We start from the raw sequence: 14,798 nt of genomic DNA on the forward strand, positions 1-14,798 counted from the left end.
GATATATTTGCGCAATACATTTCGAACAATCTGATCACACATATACTTGTTAAGAACATTTTTATATGGAAATTAAAAGGTCAACTAGACAGGTTAAGGGTAAGTCATAACAAAGGAAAAATATTGAAGTACACAAAAACAAATATGATTACCACTCTCGATAATAAATCAGTATTACCAGGGTAAGTTAAGTGTAAGGACAAATTGTTTTTGAACACATAAAGGGGGTTTCAATTTTCGTATAGCCAAGGCTTCAATAAACCTTAGTATACGTCCTTGAACGCTCTTGTTTAGTACTACAAATGCTGATTTGATGTCAACCCGTCTCAATCAAATGTTTCGCAATGAAGGATGATGTCTGTCTATCCTGTGATCTTATTTGACCATTGAAATCCATTTGTTTCTGCAACCATTTTGCTATGTGTTCACCCACCCTTAATTGTAATGAGTTAATCTAAAATAAAATCATGCAAATGAACATAATATTTATCTTTTTTTAAAGCTTGATTGCTTTAAACTATACATTTGAAAGTATTTTCTAAGAAAAGCTAATTATTCATCTTCGCAACTGGAATAAATACTGTTTATAGCTGATATTCTTATCATTTCAAAACTAACGTAATTGTACTTTCATAATTATAAATAAATTATAAATAATAATCTTCTCAGAAAATGGTTAAAAAAATCCAACATCGATTAACAAGGATAATCAGGTAGACAATGAAGGACAAGGTAATAATAAAAGTAAACGTACTTTATGTGTACGGACATGAATTATTATTATTTGTGAGGATATGAACCATAGAAAAACATACAAAATGAACAATCAAACATGAAGTCATTTTGAAATACAGAATTATTGACTCAATATGTACTATACTAATCATAAGCTTTGCAATGATAGAACTATTTAAATCGTTAAGGTCATGAGTCAGTTGAAGCTAGACCACCATGGAAAGCCTGGAAGCACTGGACGGCCGTTTCGTCCTATTGTGGGACTCCTCAGCAGTGCGCATCTACAACCTCGTCCCCTGCGAGACTCGAACCCAGGACCTACTGGTTTCGCGTGCGAGCACTTAACCACTAGACCACTGAGCCGGCATCAAACGGTGTTAATGTCTAACTTCAACTCATCCACGAAATTGAGCGACACATTCACCATTGTCTTCAGTGAGTTACTATCTCACAACTGACCTGGTTGAACTCCACTGGTCACTGCTTCTCGCTAGAACTCCAGTATATACCTAGTGGTTAAGTGCTCGAGCGTATAACAGGTAGGTCCTGGGTTCGAATCTCGCAAGGGGCGAGGTCGTGGTTGCGCACTGCTGAGGAGTCCCACAATAGGACGAAACGGCCATCCAGTGCTTCCAGGTTTTCCATGGTGGTCTAGCTTCAACTGACTCATGATCTTAGCCATTGAAATTACTACAATCTCCACGAAAGCCCATCTGATAAAATTATTATTATTATTATAAGTAATGTTCAATATACGTAGATACTCTAAGAAAGTCTTCCTAGCCACAAAGTAGAGTAAGTTATAGGATGATAGAAATTAATTTTCTATTTTTAAAAGTATATTAAAGTTTTCAATCTTTGGAATACAGATTGATATTTCACAACATTTTGTCTTTCAGTATTAAAAAGAAATTATTGTTACGAATAAAAGCTATAGTGCGATAAAAGATTGTATAAAGAGTTTGACTGTAGATGAGAAATGAAGTAGCGTTGATGTTGATGATAGAATTAAACCAGACTGTTACATCGTACTAAGATATGTTGTTAAATTGTCGATTTTTTCCTAGCCATAGAAAGCTGCTATTGTTTTGAATAGAACGTGTAGATAGACAAGGATTTAGGATCCGGTATTTTCTTCGTCTAAAAACTGGAATAGCAAAATGGCATAATGAACAGTGTAATGTGGGGCGGTTTTAGACAAATAACAATGTTTATATTAACTAGCAGAAAGGAAATAAAGGCATAGAGCAAGAAATCTGAAATTTACTACTTTTATTTTTTATTGATTCCTGACAAACTGATTTATAGAAGAGATCGTTTAAAACTAACCTGCCCTTTTGTTAATATCACTACAATTACGAAGAGAATGATGCAATTAGACTGAAGTCTGAGATTAATCAGATAATGTCTGAGGAATTTGTAATATTTGCCTATAACATAGTAAAAGAATAAAAGGGCATACCAAAGACGTTTTGTTGTCAGGTTCAGTTGTGAATCTTTACATCTCTAACGTCCCCATATACTAAGATATATTCTTTGATATAAGCACTCCTAAGATATTGTCAAAATAGTTAAAAATATCCACTAAATATTATAAAAAAATTGTAATTGATTGCTTTCACAGATAGACCGCTTCAGTTATCTTAGATTTTTAAACATTTCGTCGTAGTGCAATTTTAACTTAGAATGGAATCGGAATAAGAAAATCTCTACCTTTGAAATTGACAGTAAGCAGTTGAGGATATTGTCGAATTTCATTGAAACCACAGATCGATCGATGTAAGACGGTAGTGAACGACAACACCAATCGGGACAATCAAATGTGTTTGAATAGAAAATCACAGAACATCTTAGTAACATCTGAGAAATATACAGTAAATTGACTGTTCCTTCTGCAAAATGTCAATCAATCATCTCAGACCTCATTGTTCTTTCGTTTCCACACCAATCATTCTCTGTTCTCGTTCTCTTTCCTTCTATCTTCTTAACCTTCTGCCTCCATACATTTCACTTTCAATTGATGATACATACTACTTATATCTGTCGACACCGGTAGCACACACCACAAGACCACCACTAAAAACTTAGAAGTACTGTACGGCAGTTTCGTCCCAGCGCGCGACTCCTCAGCAGTACGCATCCAGGATCCCACGCGTCGGACTGGAACCCAGGACTTTTGGTCTCGCGCAGCCCGTTCAGTGCTTCCACAAATTCAATAGTAGTCTCGCATTGTACGGTTCATGATTTCAATGAACATCAACATTGAGTTGAGAATGTTTTAAATTCTTGCTATAATGAGTTCAATAGAACTGCTGCATGTAAAAGGTAACTGACTAAAAACCTTTAAAAAATTATCAAATTTAGATTAGCTTCTGATTCTACAAGGGATCATTTTCCGTTTCGTTGCATCTGGATTCTTGATATAAAGTACAGTCATAGAGGAAGTAAAGATACCTAGAGCAGATTCTTCATTAGTTTTATCTTCAATGAAAACATTACTCATAATTATAGTGTTCTTTGATAGAATATATACAATGTACAATGAAATTTATGCAAATTATTCAGTATGTAACACAAAAGTTGACATCACCTTAATATCTGCTTAGTGACATATTATAAAAAAACAAGCTGTAGACAAATCTACCACTCAGTAAAAACAAGACCACTTCATGTCATTTATGAAGAAGCTTTATTAGTGATGAAGATCACTCAGGCAAGCCTATCTGCTTTTTTCAGTACTATGTCCTAATTCATACTTCTTGTACATTGGTGAGATCTTGTTGAATTCCATTGTAACGCAATTTTGTATATCAATGATCGTGTGGGAAAATGAATACTAAAACCAGAAAAAAGTTACCCGTGTTGAAATAATAATAAACATCACTTATGAAAGACAATAAAAACCAAATATCATGGAACATTACCTTGTATAACACCGCTTATAACTGGATGTACGTTTGATAGTGAGGAATCTAAGTAAATTTAGTATCAATGACTCAACCACTCAAGAAAAAGCTTTTTTTCCATACACAATCTGAGTTTACTCATAAGAGTTTAAAAACGTCCTATTCCGGAAAAAAGAGTTGACAAAGCTATTTTTTTCAAAACTATGTGTATAATGATGTCTTAATATAGATGTACAAGTCAATTAGTTTTTTAATGACAAACAAGAATTCACTAAAATACATTTTTTATTGATGTAGCTTATAAACAATTAGTTCTATAGTCAGTAATTAGGAAATGTTCTCGTAATTTTTATTTTTACAAACCTTGTGTAAATGAGATAAATTTTAAATGAAAGAGCATGGAAATATGTGGGTTATTGGTTCGGATAATAAACAATTCATCTAAACATTTTAAATTATCACAAATGAACACCCTACTGAGTATGTCACCACAGAACTTTAGTTTATATTTATTAGTCAGAACCACATAAAAATGATATCATTAGTTGATACGTTGTTTCCTATGATGTTTCATCTACTTTTAGAACTTATTCACTTTGTGGTACACCAGAATACTTGGCACCTGAAATTCTCCAGGGTAAAGGTCACAATCATGCAGCTGATTGGTGGACTACAGGAATTATTATTTATGAAATGTTGGTTGGGTACGTTTTATCTATTTATTTAAGATCTGTTTATTTCCAACTAATCACATAATTAACCCATTTCCGGATATGTTACTTTTTTGGTCGATTAGCGTAAACTAGGATAATAAGTTGAATGGTAGTCGATCGCAAACATAAATTTCAGATTCACAATAAGCAAAATATCTATCTATTAGGGTAAGAAAAGTCGTGCATTATTACTTATTGTAATGATTCAATCTGTGATGTAGTCGAAAAGATCAGTTTTTCTGAATAAGCAGATGTAAAATATAGTTGTGAGTATGATCAGTCACCAATAAAGAGTTAGACTTAATCATCGGCCAATAGGTAGAAAACTTAGCGTTATAGTGAAGTGAAGATCCAAAAATGAAACGTTTATAGATCGGTCAAAAATTTGTTTTGATAGTGCACACATGAAAAACAAAGATAGTCGACATGATTAAAAAAAGGGTAAAAAAAACATCTCGTTCTTATTTTACTTTCATATATCACTTGGCGTTCATCAAACCACATGGCTGTAACCTAAATCTCCAACATTTAAATCAAACAGTTTCATGTTTCTAATGAATTTTATGTTTCGTTTAATTTTCTTTCAAAAACAAAATGTATTTTCTTTGATAAGAAATAATCCAAATATTCTGTATAATCAACATGAGTCTTATAATACATTAAGTCGATTACATCTATTTTTCATGCCTGAAGGCAATTTTTGTTGCACTACAGACACATTATATCTTTCTTTAATGAATTTATTATTTTTTTTTAAAGTTTATTTTTAAAACATTCAATAGAACGGTTCATTTCTGTTGTAAGCCATTACATTTGCTAAAAAAAAACAACGACCATTAACATTCACAGGTTTAGGCAAATGACATAAAAGTTATCTGAATTTGCTTAACGTTTGAGGTATATTGTTTCATTCAAATTTATTGTTTATTTATCAATCAATGGATGATTTTATCGTTTCATGTAGAGCCTAAGGTTTATTTACTTTAATAACTTCCTTGTGAAAAGCTGAATAGTAAATAAAAATAACTTACACTGATGTTGATATAATACCATTGACGATTGAAAAGAATTATTTATGATAAAGGTAATTTGAAGGAACTCGGCTTTCAGTTTTACACTACGGAGTTCTTGAGAAGGTTGTCAATATTATTCAGAACTCATACGACGGACTACAGTGCAAGGTCGTGCATGGAGGATAGCTGACAGACGCATTCCAAGTAAGGACCGGAGTCAGACAAGGCTGTTTACTCACTCCCTTCCTCTTTCTTCTGATGGTCGACTGGACTATGAAAACCTCGACATCTGAAGGAAAACACGGAATACAATGAACGGCTCAGAATCAATTAGACGATTTGGACTTTGCAGATAACTTAGCCTTCCTATCGCATACACACCAACAAATACAGACAAAGACAGCCAGTGTAGCAACAGACTCTGCATCAGTAGGCCTCAACATACATAAGGCGAAAACCAAGGTTCTCAAATTCAAAACGGAGAACAGCAATCCAATCACTCTTGATGGCGAAACTCTGGAAGATGTAGAATCCTTCACATACCTGAGAAGCATCATCGATGAACAAGGAGGTTCAGATGCAGACGAAAAGGCGAGGATTGGCAAAGCAAAGACAGCATTCCTTGAGTTGAAGAACATATGGAACTCAAAACAACTGTCTGTCAAGCAATATCAAAGTGAGAATCTTCAATGCGAATGTCAACGCAGTTAGTTCTACTGTATGGAGCTGAAACTTGGAGAACTACTACAACCACAATCAGGAAAGTACAAGTATTTATAAATAGCTGTCTACGCAAGATACTCAACATCCATTGGCCGGATACCATCAGCAGCAGCATTCTCTGAGAGAGAACACGCCAGCTTCTAGCTGAAGAGGAAATAAGGAGAAGACGATGTAAATGGATAGGACATACATTGCGCAAATCGTCAAACTGCATGACGAGGCAACCTCTAACTTGGAATCCTGAAGGGAAGAGGAAAAGAGGAAGGCCAAAGAACACATTACGTCGGGAAATAGAAGCAGATATGAAAAGGATCAATAGGAACTGGAAGGAGCTGGAAGGAGTTGCCCAGGACAGGGTTGGATGGGGAATGCTGGTGAGCGGCCTATGCTCCTTCACGAGGAGTGACAGGAGTAAGTAAGTAAGTAATTTGAAGATATAACTTTATAAAAATGAGTAAATATAAAATTTGTTTAAATTGAGTCAATTAATTCTTTAACGTATTGCTTGTTTTTTTAATTAATTTATCCTGCTTTACTTAATTAACTTTAAATTGGATGGATGATCATTCGCTGTCTGTAGTCGTCCACCATTTTATGATGAAAACGATAATCGATTGTATATATATCAGAAAATTGTATCAGGAGATTTTGACTTCCCAGACGAAATCATAGATGAAAATGCTAAGTAAGTAGTGTTTGTTTTGTGCAGTTATATATTTTATGACCCTATATCGTTGTTTACCTGTGTTAAAGTTAAGAAATATTATGTTGGGGAAAACATATTTTATCTGTTTTATAAATTAAACCCAGTTGATAACTGCCTTATTCATAGATTCACTATATTAACATTAGAAATATATGATTCTATTGCTTATCTAAATGGGAAATGTAGTACATTCAATCATTATTTTTCGCTATTTATTTTCTGGTTTTCCATCACTTTCAAACTAATTCAACATTTATCAAATCATTTTAATTCAGCTGAATAATTTACTTTTAAAAATATGCGGCTTAATAATTAGTGCTGTTTAAATTTTTCTCATAAGTTTGCCAATAGTTATAATTGACCTGATATTATTTTGTGTAGCATTGAAATTTCATGTTAATAATCATTTATTCAGGATTACTATTTGAGCTAATAAATGTTTGATGTACAAATCTTTTCAATCAGCACACGTAATGACAGCTCCAACTGACAAAAATTAAAAAAGAGTTTGTATACATCACGTCACCGATAATTTCCTACCTAACGTACTTGCATTACTCCATGTTTCGATTGGGTGTACTGTCTTCTGAGTCATTTAAACGTTGAATAACTTTTTTATTCATGTAAACAATTGATCGGTACTCAAACATTTCTGATATTCCAGTGTCTACCTCAATGGGATACTTTCTAAATAAATTTCCTACAGGCTGTATTCAGTAAAGGCACCATAAGTCTTATCTTTCTCCTATCAAACACTTTTTTGAAAAGTCTTAGATTCAGTAGAGAACAAATATATAAGCAATAAATTGTTACCATCGTCCATTTAAAGACATTCAAGTCGTTTATGCTAAACTCATTCAACATTTTAAAAAATCTTGAAAATATTTTGGATGATTACACTTAAAGATTAAGTCACGTGAATAGAAGTAAAATCTGTTACCACAGCACAAATATGCTATTTTTATGTCACTAACCTTACCAAAACAGGACAAACAGGAAGAAAAACACTTTTATTATATAATATTAAGAGCTGAGTAAATAGCTACACAAATGTTAATAGTTACATGTTTTAACTGTACGTAAACTGTAAAAATCTTTACATGTTCAACAAATGTTATTACTCCGAATTTCAAACGTGTCCAATATTGTATGCAAAGATGGATAGTGGTCAGCAGTGGAATCCAGGACGCCCTTTTCTTCCTATTTGGGACTCGTCAGATGAATGTGCCTGCACTCCAGAGTTGATGTTCACTCCGGAACTCGAACCCAGTACCGTCCGCTTTAAACGCCATCGCGTTATCTACTAAGCTACTGAGACCTGATAGCCACTTGCTTGTGCAATTAGGTGAAGTTTAAATTCACTTGGTATTGTTTGTTTGAATATTCCTATTGATGTTTAGGACTGCAACTGATTAGTCACTTATTGGCAATGACAAGTGTCCAATATTATTTCGATTTCTATATAGGCAAAATTTAGCGTAATACACGTATTGGTCAGTTTTAACTTTCATGGTCGTTTTTCGTTTCATTTTAAATGACATGCCTTGCAAGTTATCATCTAAAAAATAAAATTGAATACATTTTTTTTAACCTAGAAAAGTAATTCATCGAATGTCAAGATTCATTGTTTTGTTTTTACTCATTTTCGTTCTTTCTCATATTTATCTACTCAGTTTTATTTTAATTCATTTTATTGTCACAAATAGATCAATCGTCAGGAAATTTTTACGTGTGAATCTCAATGAACGACTTGGCAGTTCTAAAGTAAGAAATAAAAACAATTTTTTTAAGGATAGAGAAGTTTCTTTTAGAGTTCTTAAAAGTTCACATCATCATCTGCGGTGTCTTTTATTAAACTAATAAAATTATTTCATACACATAGTTCCCTTTATCATTTTGAAAAGAGCAAGAACAAAGATTCTAGCAGAATAGCATGAATTCATTTTATTTCGTAGGTTCTCGTCAGCTGCTTACAACCTGTAAGCAGCTGACGAGAACCTACGAAATAAAATGAATTCATGCTATTCTAATAAAATTATGAATGATAACTTTTTAACTGTATGGTAAACTTACAATTATCTATAAGTTGCTACTTTCCTGTTCTTAATGTTCAGATATGAAATAAATCAATTTTTTCTTCTTCAGAAGATCCCTTAATATTTTATACATTTTTATGTTTTTCAACAAAACTCATTATAAAGAATAATAATATTGATAAAGATTACTTTGTTTAACAGTTTACTGACTAAATCTTTTAAGGAGTTTAGTTGATAAAACAATGGCTTATGAAATGATGGATATTATTTAAACTTATTATGAGTATCAATATTAGAATGCAGAAACATCCATTTAGCGAATCACGAGTAGAAAGAAGAACCCTACACTGTATTCCAATTTTAATTTGTATTGAAAAAAATATATAATTTTGACCTTACTAAAAATGAATAAGACATTGATAGAATTCTTTCTTCTCTCTGATGCCTCTTCTAGAGCTCTTGTGGTTGATCGATCTAACTGGCGTTATTCTGATAAGAGATTTGTCATCTCAGCTATTTGAGTTAAATTGTTTCATAAACATGTTAAGGACCTTGATTTATGAAATAAATCAGCAAAACTTAAAATAAACTTTCAACATTAATTAATATTGTTGCGAAAATGGTATACATCAATTAGAGGCAAATCTAAATGAGAAACAATACACTTATTTGTTTCTAGAATATCAAATAGTTTATTTCCCTGTTGTTTGTTTTACATTTTTCAATGTAATAAGTTATTAATAACAGATCCTTTCTTGATTGCAACCTTGCAGAAATAATCATGATTAATGGATGAGATTAATTTTTAGTTAGAATTTAAGACTACCGCGCAGTGTATACACATGATTCAATCATAGATAACACTTAAGACACACGAGGATGTTATTTTTAGACGATTTAGCTAACAGTTCAAATTTACAACTTCAATCAACTTGTGATAAAGCTTAACAATGTTTTAATATCAGGACTTTGTCAAAAAGTGAAAGGAGATGAAAATAATCTAATTAATTGTTAATCTTATTTGAGGGAAGAATGATGGAAACTGAAAAGATAAGTGAATACTAGATTATTTAGATTCAATATCAAATGACTGAATTTTAATGAAAACCAGTTACTATTTGCAAATGACTTATTAATAATCTTTGAGAATTATACTGACGAGAAATGTACCTGTTATTTTTGTTTATCTGTGTATATTTTATTACAGGATAGTATGTATGAAATATTAGAACATCCGTGGTTCAGTGATATTTGTTGGAGTGATGTTTTCCAGAGAAAGTTAAAGGTGATTTAGTATAATTTTATTTCACATGAACTATTGATATACCTTTTAAAATGAACGAAAATTAAAATCACTAAGGGACATTTCTAATATCAATAGACTAATTACAGAAACTATAAAAGACATTTCAAAATATATAATTGCAACTGATTAACTCAGTACATATCCACACCTTTTGTTTAAAACTAATTAATGGTATCAAGCTAACTAAACAAAAGTAACCAGTGAAATTCTAAAATCTACTATTTCCCATTATCATTAATAAACTGAAACACTATGTTTGAAGTCAGAGACTGATTGACTGTGAGTGTAGTTTGAACATAGAGTTAATGGAATACCTTAGTCATTAGTAATGCATAATGAAAGTACATTATATGTTAACTTTAAATATCACTCATTGTCTACGCCATGATTTATTTTCGAAGTTACATATTACACTGTTATATTAAAACCAGTGATTCACAGTTTTTTTGAAAAAATAGAATTAACATGTTTGACGATAACTGATTGACTGGGTTGTAGCATTCATTTAATCGCACATCGAAGTGAGTCTAACAAGCAGTTTGTTCAAGTGAACAGTTTTACGCACTCCGGTTTTAGATGTATATATCGATTACTGACAGTAATCTGTTCACTTTAAAACTAAGTGGTACATATTATTGATGAAATTTTAAGGTGAAAATTTATTTCAGCTAGAGAGATTTAGATTAATTGTTCGAAGCTTTATTAGTTGAGCTATGATACCCGATCACTTGAATTATCTTATATCTATTGACTTCTTAAATCTACCCTGTTGATTTCGAGCAAGCTGGACATACATAAATTATGATGGTTCATTATATCAACAATCATAATTTACTTAACTAGAGCTACTCTTTTTATTATGCTTATTTATTTTATTTGTCACAAACACATGTTTGAAGTTGAATGCGTATAGTTGAGGTACTAGGAAAAAGAAAATTATGATCCAACTCATATGGTTCCATTCAGAAAAGCTTACAGACGATTTGGTACACATTACCAAATGCTGAAATTTGTACCAAGCACCAAAGTTGAGCTTTGGGACTTGTATGTATCAAGTGTTATTTCTGGCTCGAACTATTGAATCTGGCGCGAAAATATAAGTCTTCATATTTCTATATGTAAACTCTTACGAATGAAATGAGCACCAAACAAAAATTGCCAGGGTGATTATATACATGATTACTATAACTGAATCGACATAAATTGACTAAATTTAGTTCTCAGCAGATTTATTCGAAATAAAATGAACGGTAAACTTAGCTGATCTAATTAGTGACTGCAGAACTTAAAGAAATTTCACTGTTTTATAGTTTTTATTTATTGAAGTAAATTGATGTCTATTGTTAGGCGTTTGGAGTTAATCGATAGGTAACTGCATGCCCAGCTCTCGTGCTGTTTGGCATCCCTAAGCAAAGGTAAACCTGTGATATTGATGAAACTGATACTTTCGGCGGAATTATAACCTACATCACCAAGCTTTGTAGTCCGAGGTGTTATCATTTAGATATTCTTCTCTTAACTGACCTCTTGTGAGACTGAGATATTTACAACTGATGAATCATTGAGTAATGACCAATGTTGTTTATGTTTAGGTCATTATTGTTGACTAGTTCACTAGTCTAATTTAATTGAATGCAGTGTGTTAATATATTAGGTGGTTGGACGAAGTTGATCGATAGCTCTGGAGCTAGGTTTCATGCAATTTTTTAATCGTCATCACAAGTCACTTCTTAAAAATAGCATATGAGTATTAAATACTGTTTATATCATCATTTTTTCATGGACTCATAATTCAAGTGAGAAATATTAACGTCTGTAAAAGTAACACGTTTTTGTTAGCCGAGGAACTGGTTATGCACCACAAAAGTGAGTAACCTTCAATCCTGACACAGAGAAGAAATATACATTATTACATGTTTTCTTGTAGAATATCTAGTAGATCACTTCTTGACAAAATGTTTTACACAGGGAAATATATAGTTATAGATGCATATATATAAGTTATTTTTTTCTAAACAAATAATTCAGAAGTACTGCAGTGTGCCAGCTGTTTTATGTAAATTTCAAAATTTATGTAATTTTTAACTCCTGTACAAAACCACATGCAGCTCCTCACAGAAATAAAACAATAACGATCAAATATGTCAGTCGTTTTGGCAGTTGAAAGTTTAACAAAGTATGAAAATCATGGTGATCTACCTTTCCAACCTATTAAAAGTAAGGGGCCTAAAATAAGAATCGTATTTAGCCATTTCTGACAGTTGTTTGTCTTCTTAACAATATTAATAATGTCATACTATTGTCAAGAAAGTCCATCTAACTTTCTGTTAATAAATAATCATTTATATCTGTTTATTCTAACTGGTAAAATCCAAATGTCAGCAAACTAACTCTGACCATTTTACTTGATGATATTAGTTAGATTCTATGGAATACTTAGAAATGTTAGATGATCTATATAAAAGATATTTTCAGATTCGATAATGAGATATGTTAACAGCAACAATTAATAAGTAATTTATTTTTTCAAAAAGAGAAAGGTATTTTGGAAGTTTCCAGAATTTTGAATAGAGGATATGTCTAATGGAAGTTCGGTGTCATTGACTATGCCTACGTATAACCAAATGTTAGACTGAATGTAGGATCTTATAGCCTCCTAGACAGTGTAACACTATTGAAGCAATTTTTAAAAATACAATGGATCACATTCTGTAGTATATATACATATCATTGACCAATAACTCCTTTTTTTAAATTATTTTAGCCCCCAATCATTCCCAATGTACAGAGTGATGGTGATACCTGCTGTTATGAACAGTATTTTGAACAAGATTGGTCCGAAATTCCCTTATCCAGTATTAGTTCTCGTAATTTATTCAAAGAATTTTAATGGAAAATATATACATTACAATTCAATTCATTTGTCTACTAATAATGATGAACTTTACACTCAACAAACCATCAGTTTATTTATTGATCTGAGTTACAAATAAATGTTCAATTATGAAATACTTTCAAATCTAAGCCAAATAATAAAATGAAATTCATGGTTAACTGACAATAAAAATGGATATATGATTATTCCTGTGAAAAGGTATTTATCATGCATACAATATGCCATCACCTTCCCAATTCATGTATTGATATTTATATTATATTTACATCAGTAACATTACCATTGAGAAACTAATTTGCCTCCGTTTATTACTTCTTTAATGCTTGTAATGGTTATCAAAAAAAAAGAAATATATGAGTTTTCATTTTTCTTGTGTGTGTGTGTGTGTCTATTTTAAATCTGTCAACTAAACTAAATTGTTCTGTACAATATTATCATTATTAAATCTTCTTATCATGGAAACAAAATCAGCTATATCAACCATTATAATATTAATCTTATTGTCTAATTGTATTTCACTTGATCTAATTCTAAAGATCTTTATGTATAAAAGGAAAAACTTTTTATTCTAATTCACAATTCAAAATGATATCTATATCTGAAGTATAAATCTTGTACTTCATTTGAAGTCCCTTTTTTTCTTCTTTATTGATTAGTTTGTTTTTCTAGATTGTTTGTATCGTAAATTAGTTTGTTTGTTTTTTCATTTTACATGATGAATTCAGAAATGTCTAACTATTTGATCTTCTTTTCTTTTTTCTTTAAATTAATGGATAAACTTAGTTTTTTTCTCTTTTTTTCTTAATTTGTATAAGTAAAATAAATTGGTTTTTTTTTTCTATGGTAATATTAGTATAGTGAAATGAGATAATGAATAGATTTTCTTTTTCTAATGATTATGTCTTATGATAATATTTAATGTTGCCCTACATCTTCCGGTGTTTTTTGTTTGTCAATGTTCAATTGAATGTATTGTATTTTCTTATATTTCATTTTGTTATAATTTATCTGTCATAAAAATGAATTTAGTGGTTAATTATTTTTATGGCATTTGATTTTCATAATTCTTTATCTTTATTTAAATGATTGTACTATGAATGATATGAGAAGAACAAAAATACAAAACAGAATGAAAACTATCTATAGATGTTACTGAATTGAATGATTATTATTATTATTATTATTATTAATGTAATTTCATTTACCTTTCTACTATTCACTTATTCTAAAGCAGTGAAAATTACGATTAAAATGAAATATATTCAAATATAAAGTTAAGATTGAAATAAAGGAATTCAAATTCTATTGAGGATTTTTCATATACGGTTACTAACTTATGAAATTGAATAATAAATAAAGTTACAAAAAATGTCATGAATTTAAATATTATCATTATTCAGCGAAGAAAATTTTCTTTTCGACGAAATCATTTACTTAAGCTGTACATTCGTATATATAGTTATATGGAAAATGTATGTCTATAGAAGGATAGAATGGATTGTATCACAAAAATGGATTCGACAATAAATAAGAAATGAGGTTAACGTACTAATCAAGGGGTAAGGAAGAACAAAATTTAAGGGTCAGACAATAGTCCAATTGACAGATATGAAGAAAAACGACAAAACAACAAAGGTCACAATAATAGACTGAATAATAATCAAGAAAACTTGTAAAAGGTAATAATAATAAATGATTAGAGTTTAAAGTGCACTATGGGTTATTTTAATTATCATTATTCTTGAAGGTGTAAGATAAATGTAA

General features: G+C 31.0%; 1 protein-coding gene across 1 annotated transcript in view; it reads left to right on the top strand.

The window, feature by feature from the left end:
* The window catches only part of PKAC3 (protein kinase A catalytic subunit), a 49,804-nt gene extending 35,287 nt beyond the window's left edge, over positions 1–14,517 (top strand). Inside the window, exons 5-9 of the mRNA XM_012941812.3 lie at positions 4,226–4,345; positions 6,671–6,775; positions 8,503–8,560; positions 10,040–10,117; positions 12,903–14,517. Coding sequence (XP_012797266.3) covers positions 4,226–4,345; positions 6,671–6,775; positions 8,503–8,560; positions 10,040–10,117; positions 12,903–13,028 — 487 coding nt within the window. The 3' untranslated portion in view covers positions 13,029–14,517. The remainder of the gene's footprint in view (positions 1–4,225; positions 4,346–6,670; positions 6,776–8,502; positions 8,561–10,039; positions 10,118–12,902) is intronic.
* Positions 14,518–14,798: the final 281 nt, after the last annotated feature.

Source organism: Schistosoma haematobium, chromosome ZW, assembly GCF_000699445.3.
Source record: "Schistosoma haematobium chromosome ZW, whole genome shotgun sequence".
NCBI classification, from domain to species: domain Eukaryota; kingdom Metazoa; phylum Platyhelminthes; class Trematoda; order Strigeidida; family Schistosomatidae; genus Schistosoma; species Schistosoma haematobium.